General features: G+C 34.3%; 1 protein-coding gene across 1 annotated transcript in view; it reads left to right on the forward strand.

Annotated features, from left to right (window-relative positions):
- The window catches only part of BRINP3 (BMP/retinoic acid inducible neural specific 3), a 505,257-nt gene that overhangs the window by 352,693 nt on the left and 136,962 nt on the right, over nt 1-15,602 (forward strand). Inside the window, 2 exon segments of the mRNA XM_020984424.2 lie at nt 8,422-8,527; nt 12,523-12,759. Of these exon segments, the coding sequence (XP_020840083.1) occupies nt 8,422-8,527; nt 12,523-12,759 (343 nt within the window).

Here is a 15,602-nt window from a genome sequence, read left to right on the forward strand (position 1 = left end):
TCTTAATCATCACCATGGTTCTGATTCTTAACTAATTGAGTACTCTAGGTGGTTTTCTCATTAATGCTAAATTGTATTATTTATTTGTGAAACTGAAAAGAGTGATGCCCGAAGAACAAGGGTATTTGTGTATTATTAGAAAAAGCAGAACTTTGGAAATAGCTTCTTTACCTTTTATAAACTTATATCAATAGCTTTTACTGTTGTTCAACATTTATTGCTACCTGAAGGCTTGTAGATATTAAGGAACAACATATTTCTATTTTTCCACATGGTAGTATACTCTCTGTATTATAGGTCCTTACAAAGTCACTGCTATATAAAGATGAAGATCCTGTAACCTGCCTTCCAGCAAAAGATTGAGCTGTGATTTAAATGTCTTAGAGTATATGGTATTTCTTAAATGACCTTACAGATGAATATGATTATTATGTAATATTTTGAAATTATTACATATGGATTTTAATTTATTTTTAAATGAAGATATTTCATCTCAATGAACTAAATAAAGACTATTTACTATTTTTATATGCACTTTCAAGGCTTTGTCTCTTTTTGTCTCATTAGGTTTTCTACAGGATTCAGGAAATTATTACATGCCCCCTTAAGAGTTTAGGAATTCCCTATGGGAGTTTAGCAATCAAGACTTATACCCATGAAAAGATAAATTCATTTGGATATGCAACATTATAATTACTTTTTTCCAGTGAGTGACAACTTTAAAATACCTGTATATCAAACATACAATGCAGGACTTTAATAGGATAGCATTTAAATATGTGATATTCAATATTTGCTAGCAAGATTGTGATCAGTACCTATATAACATAGTAGAATATACATTGACTTGAAATCAGTTTCACTTGAATTTCAATTCTAACCCTCTCTATGTGATTTGAACCTATTTCCTCATTTGTAAAATGGTAGTTTAAAAAAATGTCCAATTACTACTTCACAGGATTTTTGTGGGGAAAGTGCTTTGCAAATAGCCAAATATGATACAAAAGTAAACTTTTACTGCCAGTACCTATGTTTGATAGAAAATATAAGCTTAATAGGAGAAAAAGCAATGCTTTATAACAATAAAGATACTATTTGATAGTTTTCTTGTTGGTAGTCAATTCAGTCAAACAGAATGGAGAAGATTCTGTAATGTAAACATCAGCCTAGTGTAGTGGTAATAACTCTCTCACTAAAATTGCATAGAAGCTCCTTATTGGACATGGGACATGCCTTTTCTCAAGTTAGCCCTTTGTCTCCTGAACCTATTTTCCTATTCTGCTGTTTCTCTTATCTTTCCTTTCCTTTCCTTTCCTTAAGCACTTATATGCATAGTCAATGTATCACTTCCTCATGCCTGCTTTTATATAGCTTCATAAATTGACTCTAATCATTTATGTTTGTATGTTCTCTGCACTATGAGGTTGTTAGCCATTGCAGAATAAGGATTGTTAACCAAAGGAAAATAAGCATGCTCAATTTTGCTTGTTTTGTAGGTACCATAAGTCAAAATAGGTGAAGTTCATCTGTTGTAATTGATTTGGTTTATAATCAGTTCCACTGTCTGGTCTGGGTGTTTGACTGAGTTGACTACTTCATTCACCCCAAACAATTAAACCTATTTTCATATTTTCACTGATTTTAAAGATGATCTTAAAGAAGTGGTTTAACAATTAGTACAATTTCAAATATATGAACAAAGGTAATAGCAGGTATTATTGTTAATCTACAGGTTGTCATTTTCTAACCTGCAAAAGCTGCATATGTTTATTTTTCTGGTTAAAAATAGATTTGGTTTCTGACATTTAAAATCTGCCTTGAAAAATTACTTTCCTTATGCCTTTCTCCAGCTATAAAAAAGAATATATATAAATGATTTTTCAATAAGGCATCAAGACTACATAAGCTGTTAATAATGAAAAATATATGGATTATACTCAGGAAGCCAAACCATTTTAGTCTATAAACAGTATTGTATTACCATTATGTTGCAATGAAGTGGTGAATTTTTAATGTAAGATTTCAGGTTTATGGGTCTAAGTACCATTTTCAACTTCACATTGGGTTTGTAGGACTGTGGGCATTTTTTTATAGCTGATTTCAAAAGACAATTTATTTTCCATGAAAATATTACCTGTCTGCATGTTTTTATCTAAATAAAATGTGTTCTGAAATACTTGTTTATGCTGTTGTACTGCCTCTTTTGCTTTAGAAGGTGGCTTCTTCGCTTTCATTTCTGTAAAACCCTCTAACTGGGAAAACACAGAAGTAACTGGAATTAAACAGGGCATAAAAAATCTCAAGGAAAATCCGCATGTATTTGTTGCTATATTTTATTACACTTCATATTTTTTGTCTCTATACTTAACATGAGGTCTAATAGAATCCATATAAATTGCCAGCAAAGTATGACAAATACACAGGAATAAACTCACATAATCAAGAGGGACTACCCTTGGGAAAATCTTGGGAGCAGACAACTTTGGTCTTCAGTTTATGTTGACTCTTTTGCACGTCTCCTTTTTAATAATGCTTTCCACATCCTTCTTTCAAGTGGTTAGCTAATGGTGCCCAGAGGTCCCTTCCTGGGACCTGGACAGTGATCACTCTTCTTTTCTTCCTTTGAATCAACACGTGGCCTTACCTGCTTTTTCTTCTCTTCCAGTCTTTACAATGGGTAGACAAGGGTTAATCATCAGAGTAAAGTCATTTGTTTGGGAAAGGTAAAATTTTAAAAAATATATATTGTTAAAATAACTACAAAAATCCTATGACACTGCCTCATTTCACTACAGAGGTTAACCTGGCTTCTTAATAGGAATTCAAGTGGAACAGAAGATGTGGTAGGCTATGCCAAGCTGGAAATGATTCAAGTAGCATTCTGTGAATAGCTTATGCCTGCTCTGTGAGGACCAGGCAACCCTAAGAAGAGGCAGAAGAGGTCATTGATAGTGGTATTAGTAAGAGTACTTGATTTGCAGTGCAGATGATTTGTATTCAAATCATATCATTGTATTTGGTGGCTTTATGCCTTAGTGAAAAGAACTTGACCTCTCTGAGACTCAGATTTCTTGTCTGTTAAATGGGTATGATAATATCATTAACACTTTTGTTTCAGGATTGTTGTGGGAATCAAATTAGATTTTGTTAAGATAATCAACATACATTTAAATATGTGCCAGGAACTGTGCTAAGTTCTGGAAATAAAAAGAGGGTCAGAATCCAGTCTCTTCTGTCAAGAAGCTCAAGTTCTAATGAGGGAGACTTCCAGGCATTGTGGAATAGCCAGTAAAATTGCAGAGTTGAGAGAAGGGTCTTGTGCAAGGCTACGTGGAAATGGAGTAAAATAAAGAATGCCAGAAAGGTGGGAAGAGGCCAGGGTACAAAAGTTTTTAAAGGCCAAATAAAGGATTTTATATTAGATGCTGGGTATAATAGGAAGCCACCGGTACTTAAGAAATAGGTAGTAGCGTGGATTGATGGATGACAGTCTGCCTGAAAGTGCAAATAGAATTAATAGGACATGGGAACAGATTAAATATGAGAGTCAACATGTGAGAGAGTGAATAATCAAAGATGATTACTGGTTTGTGAGTTTGGGTTCCTGCAAAGATGGTGGAGCCCTCCCTAGTAATGGGAATATTAGTAAGAGGGGAGGATCTGGAGAAGATAATGGTTTGAGTTTTGTATGTCTAATAGGAGATACAATACTGTAGGTTAGTAGAGAGGTTAGGGTTGGGCAAATAGATCTGAGAATCATTGGCAAAGATATGCTAAATGAACCCAGCTGATGAGATCACCAAGTGAAATAGTATAGTGGGAAAGAAGAGGAAGACCCAGGACAGAACCTTGGAGCACATTCAGAGTTTGCAAGCAGGAGGACCTGAATGAAGACCCAATAAAGGTAGGTCCAAGGAGAATCAGCAAAGAGAATTGTCATTAAAACCTAGAGAAAAGAGAGTATCAAGAGAAAAGGGTGATTGACGGTGTCAAAGACTACAGAGAGGTCAAGATGGATGAGGATTGAGAAAATATCATTAGATTTGGTCATTCAGAGGACTGCTTATGATTTCAGTTGAGTGATGACACCAGAATTAAGAAGTGGATGAAAGAAAAAAAATGGAGACACCAATTATGGAAGGCCTTTTCAATGAGTTAAGCCAAGAAAGCAGGGAGAAGTATAGGATGATATCTAGTGGAGAATGATGGCTAAAGTGAAATATTTTTTTGAGAACAGGCTAATTTTGGGAAAGTTTGTGGGCAATGGCAAAGTAGCCAGTGGACAGGGAAGAACTGAAGATTAGTGAGAGGGTAGAATGATTGGAGGGGCAAACTGTTGAGATCCCTTGTACATATGGAGGAGTTTGTTTTAGTAAGCACAAAGAAAGGGCCACTCCTGTATGTGTGTGAAATGTGTAAAATTTAAAGACTTGTAAAATTTCAGTTATTTTAATTTATTAATCACTAATTGATGAATTATTTGGGCAAAGAAACTTGTGATGCAAAATAGAAAATTACTCAATTTCTTTTATGTAATTCCTTTCTGCATCTATTGTAACATTGGAAAAGTGGCTGAAATAAAAGAAGAGCATACTAAAAAAATCCTGCTAGTTTTTATGCAATCTACAAATATTAAATTAACTGTTAATAATCTAAGTATGATATCTCTGTCCAATAACTAATGAATTGCTATTCTCCGGAGAAAAGAAATAGCATCAATATTGACATTCTTTCTACAAATTAAACCAGAATACTTTAAGGATGATATTATCAAATGTAAAGATGTCTTGCAGATTCTCCTAGAGATACACATCGAGGTATTGCCTAAGTTGATTTCATCGTGTGCCCGCAGATGAGAAGAAATACCATTTGAATGGATAGTTTGCCTTGAATAGCTCAAACTTGGTGTAAACAAAAAACACACCATGGAGATAATTGTACCTTAAGTGACAACTTTGGTGGCAAAGTATAAACAAAATTAGAGGAATTCTTTGAAATATCTGACAAAGTCCTCTAAACAAAGTCAATCTATAGCTTAATGTTCACTGATTTCAATATGAAGAGGACAATGAGAAAGTTGAAAAATATATTGGAAAATATGATTCTCAATTAAAAGATGAATAATGAGAGACTCAGAAGTCCCAAATAGCATACATACATATATGTGTGTGGAATAAATAATATATAATATTAACAATATATAATATATAATATAATATGCAACAATATAATAATAAATGATATTTACACAGATATTTTTTTTAATTATAATTTTTTAAAATTTGGTCAGCATTGAAGGCCATAAATATTAAATGTTTTATATATGTATATATGTGTATATATATATATATATATATATATATATATAATTTTCTATATATAATTATATATATATAAAAGGATGGGAAATAGTGGATTACTGATATTGGAGTCTTTTTTGAGGCTACTCTCTGTGTTAAGTGAAACTATGAACTAGTTAGAATAAAGGTCAAGGTAAATACCAGTTTAGAAGAAAGGAAAAAATGAATTAATGAATTTGAAAGGTCTGTCAATTTCATCTTACCTCCTGTACTTTTCAATCCTGTGACATTGGCCTCCTTGCTATTCTTTACATGAGAAACTCTTATCTCCTGACTCTAAACGTTTTCAGTGGCTTGCCCCCTTTGCCTGGAATGCTTTCCCTCCTCATCTCTACCTCTTGGTTTCCCTAGCTTCCTTCAAGTCCCAGATTAAGTCTCAACTTCTAGAGAGAGCATTTGCCAATCTCTAGTGCTTTCCTTCTGTGGATTGTTTCCCTATATATCCTGTATGTAGTTTGTTTGCAGCTAATTGTTTGCTTGTCTTCTACCCCATTCAATTGTGAGCTCCTAGAGTCCTGGACTGTTTTTTGCCTGTCTTTGTATCCCCAGGCTTTGAACAATTTTTGACATGTAGTAGGTGCTTAATAAATATTTGCTGAATAACTGACTTATTGAATGAAGCATTTGTTAAGTACTTAATATGTGCAAAGCATAGTGCTAAGCTCTTGGAATACAAATTAAAGAGTTCACATTTGAATGTGGCAGACAACACATATGGAAGGTTTCAGCTGTAAACCAAGTAGAAAGATCTTATGGTCCTTAACAGTGGCAAAGAAGATGGTAATGCCTCTTCTTTAATGTTATTTCAACTGATAAAATCCTATCAGTTTCTGATGCTGAACCATTTGACAGTGCCAAAGACATTAATGTCATTACTTTATTTTCTAAGTCTTTAATAAAAGTGCCTGTAGCACCTACAAAATCTGTATCCAAGTTATTTCCAAAGATGATGGCTATGTGCACTGGACTAAAATCATTACTATTCCAAAAGAACTTATGTTCATCTTCCAGCTCTATTTCCATCAGGGTTTTTGGGAAGATGGTGGTTGAAGTGGTAGGTGTGGGGGTTTGACTTGCCTTTCACATGCTGTCCCCTGCCTTTCCCTTTGGGAGCTCTTCTCCTTCAACTAGGCATGCTTTTCTGTCTTCTATGTGACATCTGGCTGACAGCTGGTGGGAGTGACAGGCCCCCTCTCCATAGGAATTGCTTCTCTAGATATTGGCAATGAGAGCTGGCTTGAAAGTAGAACTGATAATCAGAGGAGTTCTGCCACTTCCAGGGCTCCTTTGCCCATCTGTCTATTGGTGGCAATAGATCAGCATTTGTTTGCTGGTAGTAATGAGAAAGGTAGGCCCCTTCTCCACAATGATGTCTCTCCTCAATAATAGCAGCATGTGCTGGGTCACAGAAGCAGGTCTGGTGGTTTGGAGGACTTTCCTATTTCCTAAGTCCTGGGGCTCACAGTCCTTGGCTGTTTCCATCATGATCTGAGGGAAGACAGTGGACAAGGTAGTGGTGTTGGTTTAATCCATCTGGTACATGCAGGCTCCCATCTCACCTTCAGGGTACCTTGCAGTTTATTCAAGCCTGGTCTGCCTTCCCCGAGAGGGGATCTAATAAGGTACTGTATGCAATTACAGAAACTTCAACTTTACTGATGTAAATAGGGTACTATCCCTGAAAAGATGTGAATTGCACAAATGTTTACTGACTCTGCTTGTCATCATTTCTTTGAGAAATGCAACTGACATAAAATAGTCATCATAACAGGAAGGGCAAGATTATACCTCATGAATACTTGATCTTGCTATCAAGCAAACAAAAAAAAAAGACAAGGCCAACTGTGGTTTGGGGGACAAACTCATTTAGAGAATATTGCCAAGTGTAGAGGATGACATGTAGAATCACCTCCAACAATGAAAATACTGGAGACAATGAACCAGCAGAGGAGCTTGGTTTAATATCCCACCTAAGTCAGTTCATTTGAAAATCTGAAGATGAAATTGGAAGGAAGAGAACAAATAGAGGACGTGGGATAGAATCACAAAGGATGAGGTGTATGGATAGATCATAATCACATTAATGAAGTATATCATTGTAAATAAGATCACAGATGTACCAAAGTACTAAAGATCCTAAATAATACTGTATAGGAGATACTTTGCCCTGACTTAAAAGCCAGAACTATTAAGGGGGTTTCTTTAAAAAAATGTAATAGTTGATGGAGGGGGTAAATGTTGAACCATACGTATAAAATCTAGATTTTAACAAGAGAATTTGAGAACAATCTTAATCCAAAGGTCAGAAAAATATATTAATTTTTTTACATTTTTATGTGTTATTTCTCTTAAGATGAATTGTTGAAAGCCCATTATAACCTCCTTCCTTACCACTTTTCCAGTCTTCTTTCACCTTTTTTCACATTCCGTACCCTAGTGACACTCATCTCCATCTCCCAACTATGTGAATTTTTATTGGGTGTCCCCATGCATGGAATGCTCTCCTTCCTTATCTCTGCTTCCTGACTCCTTTCAAGTCTCAAATAAAATCTCACCTTCTATAGGAAGCCAATCACAATTCTAGTTTAGCTTCATTGAACCTTATGTGATCAACCACATAAAACACTGTTCTGTCTGCATTAAAACAAACTTGGCCACTGATGTTTTGGGATTTCACTTTATTGGCAATTGCTGGTCTTGCTAATAAAATGATCATGCTTGCAATTTTGTGTTTCAGTTGCTCTTCATTGCAGATTTTTTTCATGACAGGTGGCATATCTAATGACAACATGTCAATGGTATTTATGATCATAGCAAAACTTTCAGTATGTTCCTAAAATATTTCTGTGGGGCTATAAGGAAGAAAATATAATTGGAGGCAAATGCAATCATTTTTCTCCTCCATAGTTGGAAGTATATATATTCCTGATGTCCTCCGAGCTCCTAGACTTTTGAGTAATATTTACAATCAAAAAAATATTTGTATGTGACAGTTAAACTGAATTGAAATGAACACCTTAAATTCCTGATTTTTAAAATAAGTTAATGTTTCATTCATCAGGTAACAGAAACACGAACTGGTCCTCTTGGCTGCAGTAACTATGACAACCTAGATTCAGTCAGTTCTGTTCTGGTTCAAAGTCCTGAGAATAAGATTCAGTTACAAGGTATGTAGGTGCACTTTCATTAATTTTATATGAAACAGGATGACATTTATTAAGTGAATTTTTTTTAAGGTAATTTGTAACATATTGGACTTTTAAAACTCTCTGTTAAAAGGTCAATTTCCTTTTTTTGTGATAAATTCTTGGGGATTTTAAGAAAATGTCATATATTCACTTTCATAATATGTAAAACACCTACATACATGAACACACACACACATGCACACACTGTAGCAATTTGAAGTGAGTTATCCTGTTAACATTTTAAGTACAAAACCCATTATCTTCACCAATTGCTGTGTATTTCTATTTCTATATGAAAGTTTTCTCCTTTCATAGTTTTAAACATATACATGCATACTATAGCAACATAATTTGTTTATATTGTAAATTTAATACTATTGCTCATGACCATATTTACTTTCTGGTAAAGTGATCCTATATTTCTTGAAATATCAATTGATAATGTAAATTCAGAGTATTTCTTTCCTTTTTACTATGTTAATGGAAGTAACTTGAGATGTTTCTAGGGTCTACCCTTTTCATTGTATTAGGTAAGTCAATTGAATAAGCTGTCCTATCAAACTAGTGACAATCAAAAAAAAGTTATGAACATGTATTTGCATGTCTATGTATCATTACTTACACGTAATCAAACACTAGCTCATATCCCAATATAGATATAGAGCATTTAAACAATGGGCCATTAATGCCATAAAGTATCTGGCTATATTGGATGCATTGATTGGGGTATTATCTTGAGGGAGAGGTTGAGGAAAAAGTAGAGACAGAGAAGAAAAGATTGCCTTGTTTTGCCCCATTATTTCAGCTGTATGAGGCTAAATTAACTGTTTATGCAGAAGCTCCTAGGATAACAATTCAGTTTGGCTTACTAAAATTTGTCTCATTTTCAAACTCAAGAAATTTGGCAACATATCTATTTAGATGATACCTAAATCACAAATTTCAAATATTCAAGTGAATAAAGAAAAATGACCAAATAGGCATTTTAAAAACCATTTTAACACTTGAAGAAGTGAACATTAGAAATAATTTTTGTCATCCATTTTATTATCATTTTTATATAAAAATTTTGAAAAATTTTCCCATGAATTTGTAATATATATATAATTGTAATCTTATGCATATGTAATGTACATTACATTATATGATGTACGTTACATTATTAGATATTACATTAATATAATACATGATATAAAATATGATTTTATATATGTATATATGAATACACTGACTAAACCATATATGAATTTACTTATTGCCCCTTTGAAACAATATATATTTTTTAGAAAATGATAAAGCATAGTAAAGGATAATCAATATTCAAATCATAATATCTATTTACATGAATGCAATGGTTGAAATGTCAACTATTTATTGCTGTTAAGGAGTGTTGAGAGACAGAAAGAGCAGAGAGACAGAGGGGAGGGAAATGAAGGAGAAGGAGACAGAGAGAGAGAGAGAGGGAGAGTTGAGAATACCTGCACTTTACCCACATAGAATATAATCCTGATAGAAAATAAACAAATATCACATTTATATAACATTAAAACAAAAAGTTCTTCTTAACAAAATCTGAATGTTTCAGTAATGACAAAATAGAAAATAGCCATTGTCAATTGAGGTCAGTCTTCAGGAGTTATACTTATCATGTAAAGACAAAGATTTTTTTTTCTAAAGCATGATTTTTGTCCTTTTTTTAATCAACAGCACAGATAATACGACCAATTTAAGCATAGCAGTTATTTCTTTATGACTAAAGAACATATCAAATGATACATTTTAGTATTGAAATGCAATAGGTAATTGGACACATTTTCTCTTATTTTTGTTTCCTGTTTTCCTTCCATTTGTCATATTGTGTATTTGGATCTCTCTGTTATAGTTTCAAATATCGACACAAAATGAGAATAGCCAAATTGCAGTTTTCCCCTGTGCTTTCTGATGGCACAGTTCTAAGAAATATTAACATTTATTGAATTTTTCCTAACAATGGAAGCTTTATAGTCCTTTTGTCATTCTTTGACAGTCTACCTAAAAGAAATTCACTTTATTAAACTTTTCATCTGAAAAACTTGCAAGGAAAATGACCAAGGTTGTTCCCATACATGACAAGGAAATGAACTGGAACATGGCTAAATCAGTCTATATGGTTCGCTGTGGGCAGTTTTAATGATCAATAAAGTTCACCTATAGGATTCTCAGTTATGTAGTATGTTTCTAGCAAATAGATATTACAAGTGACATGTTTCTTCCAATGCTAATTTTAATTTTTTATCATATATATTGTAGACCTATGTATGTAAAGATGCTTTTTTTAAAAAAAAAGAAATGAAAATGTTCTATCTGAGATCAATCATAAGTATAACTTTAATATCAAGCATAACTTTATAACATATTTTTTCCTTGGTCCCAAACAGACCTTAGCATTCCTCCTGAACATCCTTTTTTTGAACTTCCTTATTACTGTTGAGGATACCATCATAATGTCAGTCAACCAGGTTCACAACCTTGTTATAATTTTCAAATTCTGATTTCTATTTACCTTACATATATATCCCCATCTTTGCAGTGACATAATCAACACCCTTGTTCAGACCCTCATACCTTCATGCCTGAACTAATGCAAATAGCCTATTTGGTCTCCCTGCCTCAAGTCTCTCCTCATTTCATTCCATTGGAATGACAATTGACAATATTGTCAAATACAGCTGCCAAAGTGATTTTCCTAACTTGTATATCTGACCATATCACCCATAGACTCAAACTCCTGTTAATCCTTTCACCAACATGATCAAATATAAAATCCTTTGTCTTTTAAAACACTTCACAATTGCAATCCTTCATATTTTTCCAGTATTTTTTTTACATCCTACTGCTTTCTTTTTCCTCTGTGTTTCAGCTATACTTACTTAGCACAAAACACTCCACCTTCCACACCTTTGTAATAGCTGTTACGATACTTGGAATGGTATTCCTTCCAATCCAATTTCTTAGAATCAATGGCTTCTTTTAAGGTTCCATTCAAATGTACCAATTCCAGGGTGCCTGCCCTTGCCTATCAACCTCTTCCACTGCCACAAAGTTATCCTCCATCTATTCTGTATCTTGTATGTTCTGATATATAGAGATATATACTTATACACACATACATAGGTTCATAGCTCTATGCATATATGTGCAAAAGTATATATCTATATCTAATCCTCCCCGTTAGAATTTAATAATTATTAGAATTAAGTTCCTTGAGGATAGGGGTTATTTTGGATTTTTATTTTATCACCAAAGTTTAGCACAGTGCCTAACATATAGTAATAAATGCTTTTTGATTGATGGAAATTTGACATATTCTATCCTCCGGTAAATTTTATAAAATCCTTAAAATGGCTTATGTGATGAAGTAATAATTCCATAGTTACTCCACTACTCATATGTGATAACTGTTTATTATCAAATAACAATCATATCAAAAGCTTTCAGAAGCTCCTGATTATCTCTAGAATAAAATAAACTCTCCTCATTTTGACATTGAAGACCTTTTAAAATCTGAATCTACCAGTTTCTAGATTTATTCCTCATTAATACCTAAGACTCTACATTGTAATTAGACTGAACTTAAGAGTCATTCCCTGTACCTATCATTTCATTTCTCATTTTTGAGCCTTTGCATAGGCTGTCCCCCATGCCTAGTTTCCTTCAAGGATGACTCAGGTACCAACTCCTACATGAAGTCTTTCCTGTTCTCATTTCTTAGTGATTTCTTCCTTCTCAACTTATCATGCAATTATTTACCCAGGTACAAACTGTGTGGCTTTGGTAGACTATAAGCTCCTAGAAGCCAAGAAACATTTTGTTTGTATTCCTAGTGCCCAGCACGTGATAAGTTCTTAATAAATATTTTAAATTTAATTTAATGGAATTTTTTATGTTTTAAAATTATTATTTTTCTTTTCTTTTCTTTTCTTTTTTTAATAAAGGGCTTCAAGTCATTCTTCCAGACTACCTACAGGAGCGTTTTGTGCAGGCAGCTCTGAGCTATATTGCCTGTAATTCAGAGGGAGAGTTTATTTGTAAAGACAATGATTGTTGGTGTCAGTGTGGCCTCAAATTCCCAGAATGCAACTGTCCTTATATGGATATTCAAGCCATGGAAGAAAATCTTCTTCGAATAAGTGAGACCTGGAATGCCTACAACAATGATTTTGAGGAATCAGGTAGGACATATACTTTTTTTTAATGGGGCTGTTGCCTATTAGGACGTTTGTGAATGGGAAAGATTTTCTTTACTAATAAATATTAAAGAATTATAGCATAGTATGGATAGAAATGATCATCACATTTTCAATCTTTGTTATGTGCTTGTCTCTAGTCCAATTCTTCCTCGACCTGGCATTCCTTTCACAAAAACAAAGAAAAAATCAAGAAGGAATTATTCTAACGTATTTGACTATCAGTTATAACTAATTCTTTAGTACATGAAAAGTAATGCGTACCATTGCCATTTTGTATCACAAGTCTTTCCTTTTTTTTCCAGTTCTGAAAGTGATGCTTGGGTATTTACCTAGGGCCATTCAGTGTTTTTTTTTTTAATGTGCATTGTGAACCCAGAATGGTTAGGATTTACAAGATTATAGGATTTAGAGCTGAAAGAGACTTTTGGGATCCTCTTGTCTAAAATTTCACTTCATAAACGTAGAAACTGAGTTTCAGAGTTGGATCAAGACTTGGACAAGGTCACATGGGAAGCATTCAACACATTCAAGATTTGAACCTGGCTTCTCTGACTCCAAATAAGTGTTCCTTACACAATATCATCTATCTCTTATTGAATGAGGGAAAATATTAAATCAGACAAATAAGTTCCAATTAATGGTACCTTTTAGTGCCATATAGTATCTGGCTGTATTGGATGCATTATCAGGGGATTTTCTTGAGGGAGAATTTTAGTAGTGTGTATGTGATTTTGTAATACATCTGGATTCTATGATTCAGGATTTACATTTTTCATTTGCATCCCATTTTCCAGGACCAAATTGTTGGGTATGTATTAACTAGGTTCGATCTAAGATGGAAGACTTCTCACTTTTCCTTCACTATTGGTTTCCCTTGAGAATATCAGAATTTGGCTACTTTTATAACCCATTTATGGTGTCACCTGGGGACATTAGAATTTGTCCATGTCTAGAGACCTAGAAAAGAGGTAAAAATAATCCCCCAGCTTCTATGCAAATACTTAAGCTAATGATATGGTGATAGAGGACAAGCTTTATTTTACAATAAATACAATAAATGCAAAACAACAGGGACTCATCCCCAAAGCCAATACATAGTTACTCTTGTGAACCCCACAATCTCATCTGTCTCAGGGAGATTTTATATATTTGACAAAGGCAAACATAAAACAGGATTTGGTAACTTATGACTATTGTGATAATTTGCTGCAAGGCTAATACACTGAAAACTCATGAAAACAGTGTGCAACACTGTTTTAAATAGTGTGCAACACTGATTTGATTAGGCATGTTATGTTTCACTTCTGCATTGTATTATATAACCATTCCTGGTACTTGTCTGCTGGTAAGATAGGCCAAGCTTTGAACATAACTCTTATCATTGGTCACTGTTTCCAATGCCATCTGCCTTTACCAATTGTGAAATGTGTTGGAAAGAGAGGATACTACCACACTCAGTGTTCCCCAGACTTTTCAGTCACAAGGTAACCTCCAATCCTGCACATTTATACCTGGCATAGTTGTTTGGCTAAGATTAATAAAGAGAAAGGACTAACAGAGCAAAGGGTGCCAGAGGCAAAAGTTTACATAGTCAGCAGATATTCTCAAAGCAAAATAGAGGCTGGGTGACAGCTGGTGCGATCATATCTTCTTCACTGGACTGTCTGGAAACAGCTAGAATCAATAATGACACACTTTAGAAGCAGACAGAATGAGAGAGAAGGAAGAGTAACTTAATTCTTTTGAACATTCACTAAATTATCAGCTCTTTCTCTTTAGCAGCCAATTAGGAAGGGAATGCTTCATTATATCATGGTGCAAGCCCATCAGTGAGTAGTCATATATGGTCAGAAGCTGACCCCCAAGCTTTCCAAAGGGTCATTCAGAACCAGGAAGTTCTGAGCATACTCTGGTAAATGCCCCTTCTTCCTTGGGAATAGGGGCAGCTATACAGTAAAATGGACAGAGCACCTGACTTGGAGTCAGGAAGACCTGAGCTCAAATCCGGCCTCAAATACTTACTAGCTGCATGATCCTGGGCAAGTCACTTAACTCTATTTGCCTTATTTTCCTCATCTGTAAAATGAACTGGAAAAGGAAATGGCAAACCACTCCATTATCTTTGGTAAGAAAATCCCAAATGGGGTTACAAAGAGTTGAACACAACTGAAACAACTGAACAATATCACCACCCTGGGAATAAGTACAGTCTCTATTTATACCTCCCCATCAACTATTTGCCTTTCAGTTTTTCCTCTCTATTCCTTATTCTATGCAATTCTCTTCATTCTCCATTCTATGTTTACTCTCTTTTAAAAGTACAACTTCAAGGGCGTGGTTCATGCATGCATTAGCCTTGCTTTAATCAATAACCTCAAAATGTCATGATTTAGTTAATTATGCCCAGGGTAAGAATATTTGTTAATGCTCTATCACTGTGGAAAAAACTCTCACATTTGGAATGTTTAAACTTTGTAAGGAGTGATATTTCAGTGTCAGAACAAAAGCCTTATCCATTACCATTGCTAACCTTTACTGGGCTCTTCCCCAGTCACATTCTCTACACACTATTGTTATGCTCCCTGACAGGTGAACCACCTCCCTGCTTCCAAGTTACTACCAACTCTATCTCACCCTTCTGTGTACTGATGTCTGCCTCTAATTCCTGCTTCTACCCCAAGATTTGTTATATACCTCCGATGCTCTGGCAAGAATAGCATGATTACTACCTAACACCTTCTTCACTTTGCATCAAACTTATATAAAAAATACGGTGTTATATTTTCTCTCCTTATACTAGCAAATTTCCTTTAATACAGATTCTA

The sequence above is a fragment of the Phascolarctos cinereus genome, unplaced genomic scaffold (assembly GCF_003287225.1).
Source record: "Phascolarctos cinereus isolate Bilbo 61053 unplaced genomic scaffold, phaCin_HiC Scaffold_5;HRSCAF=322, whole genome shotgun sequence".
In the NCBI taxonomy this organism is placed as follows: Eukaryota; Metazoa; Chordata; class Mammalia; order Diprotodontia; family Phascolarctidae; genus Phascolarctos; species Phascolarctos cinereus.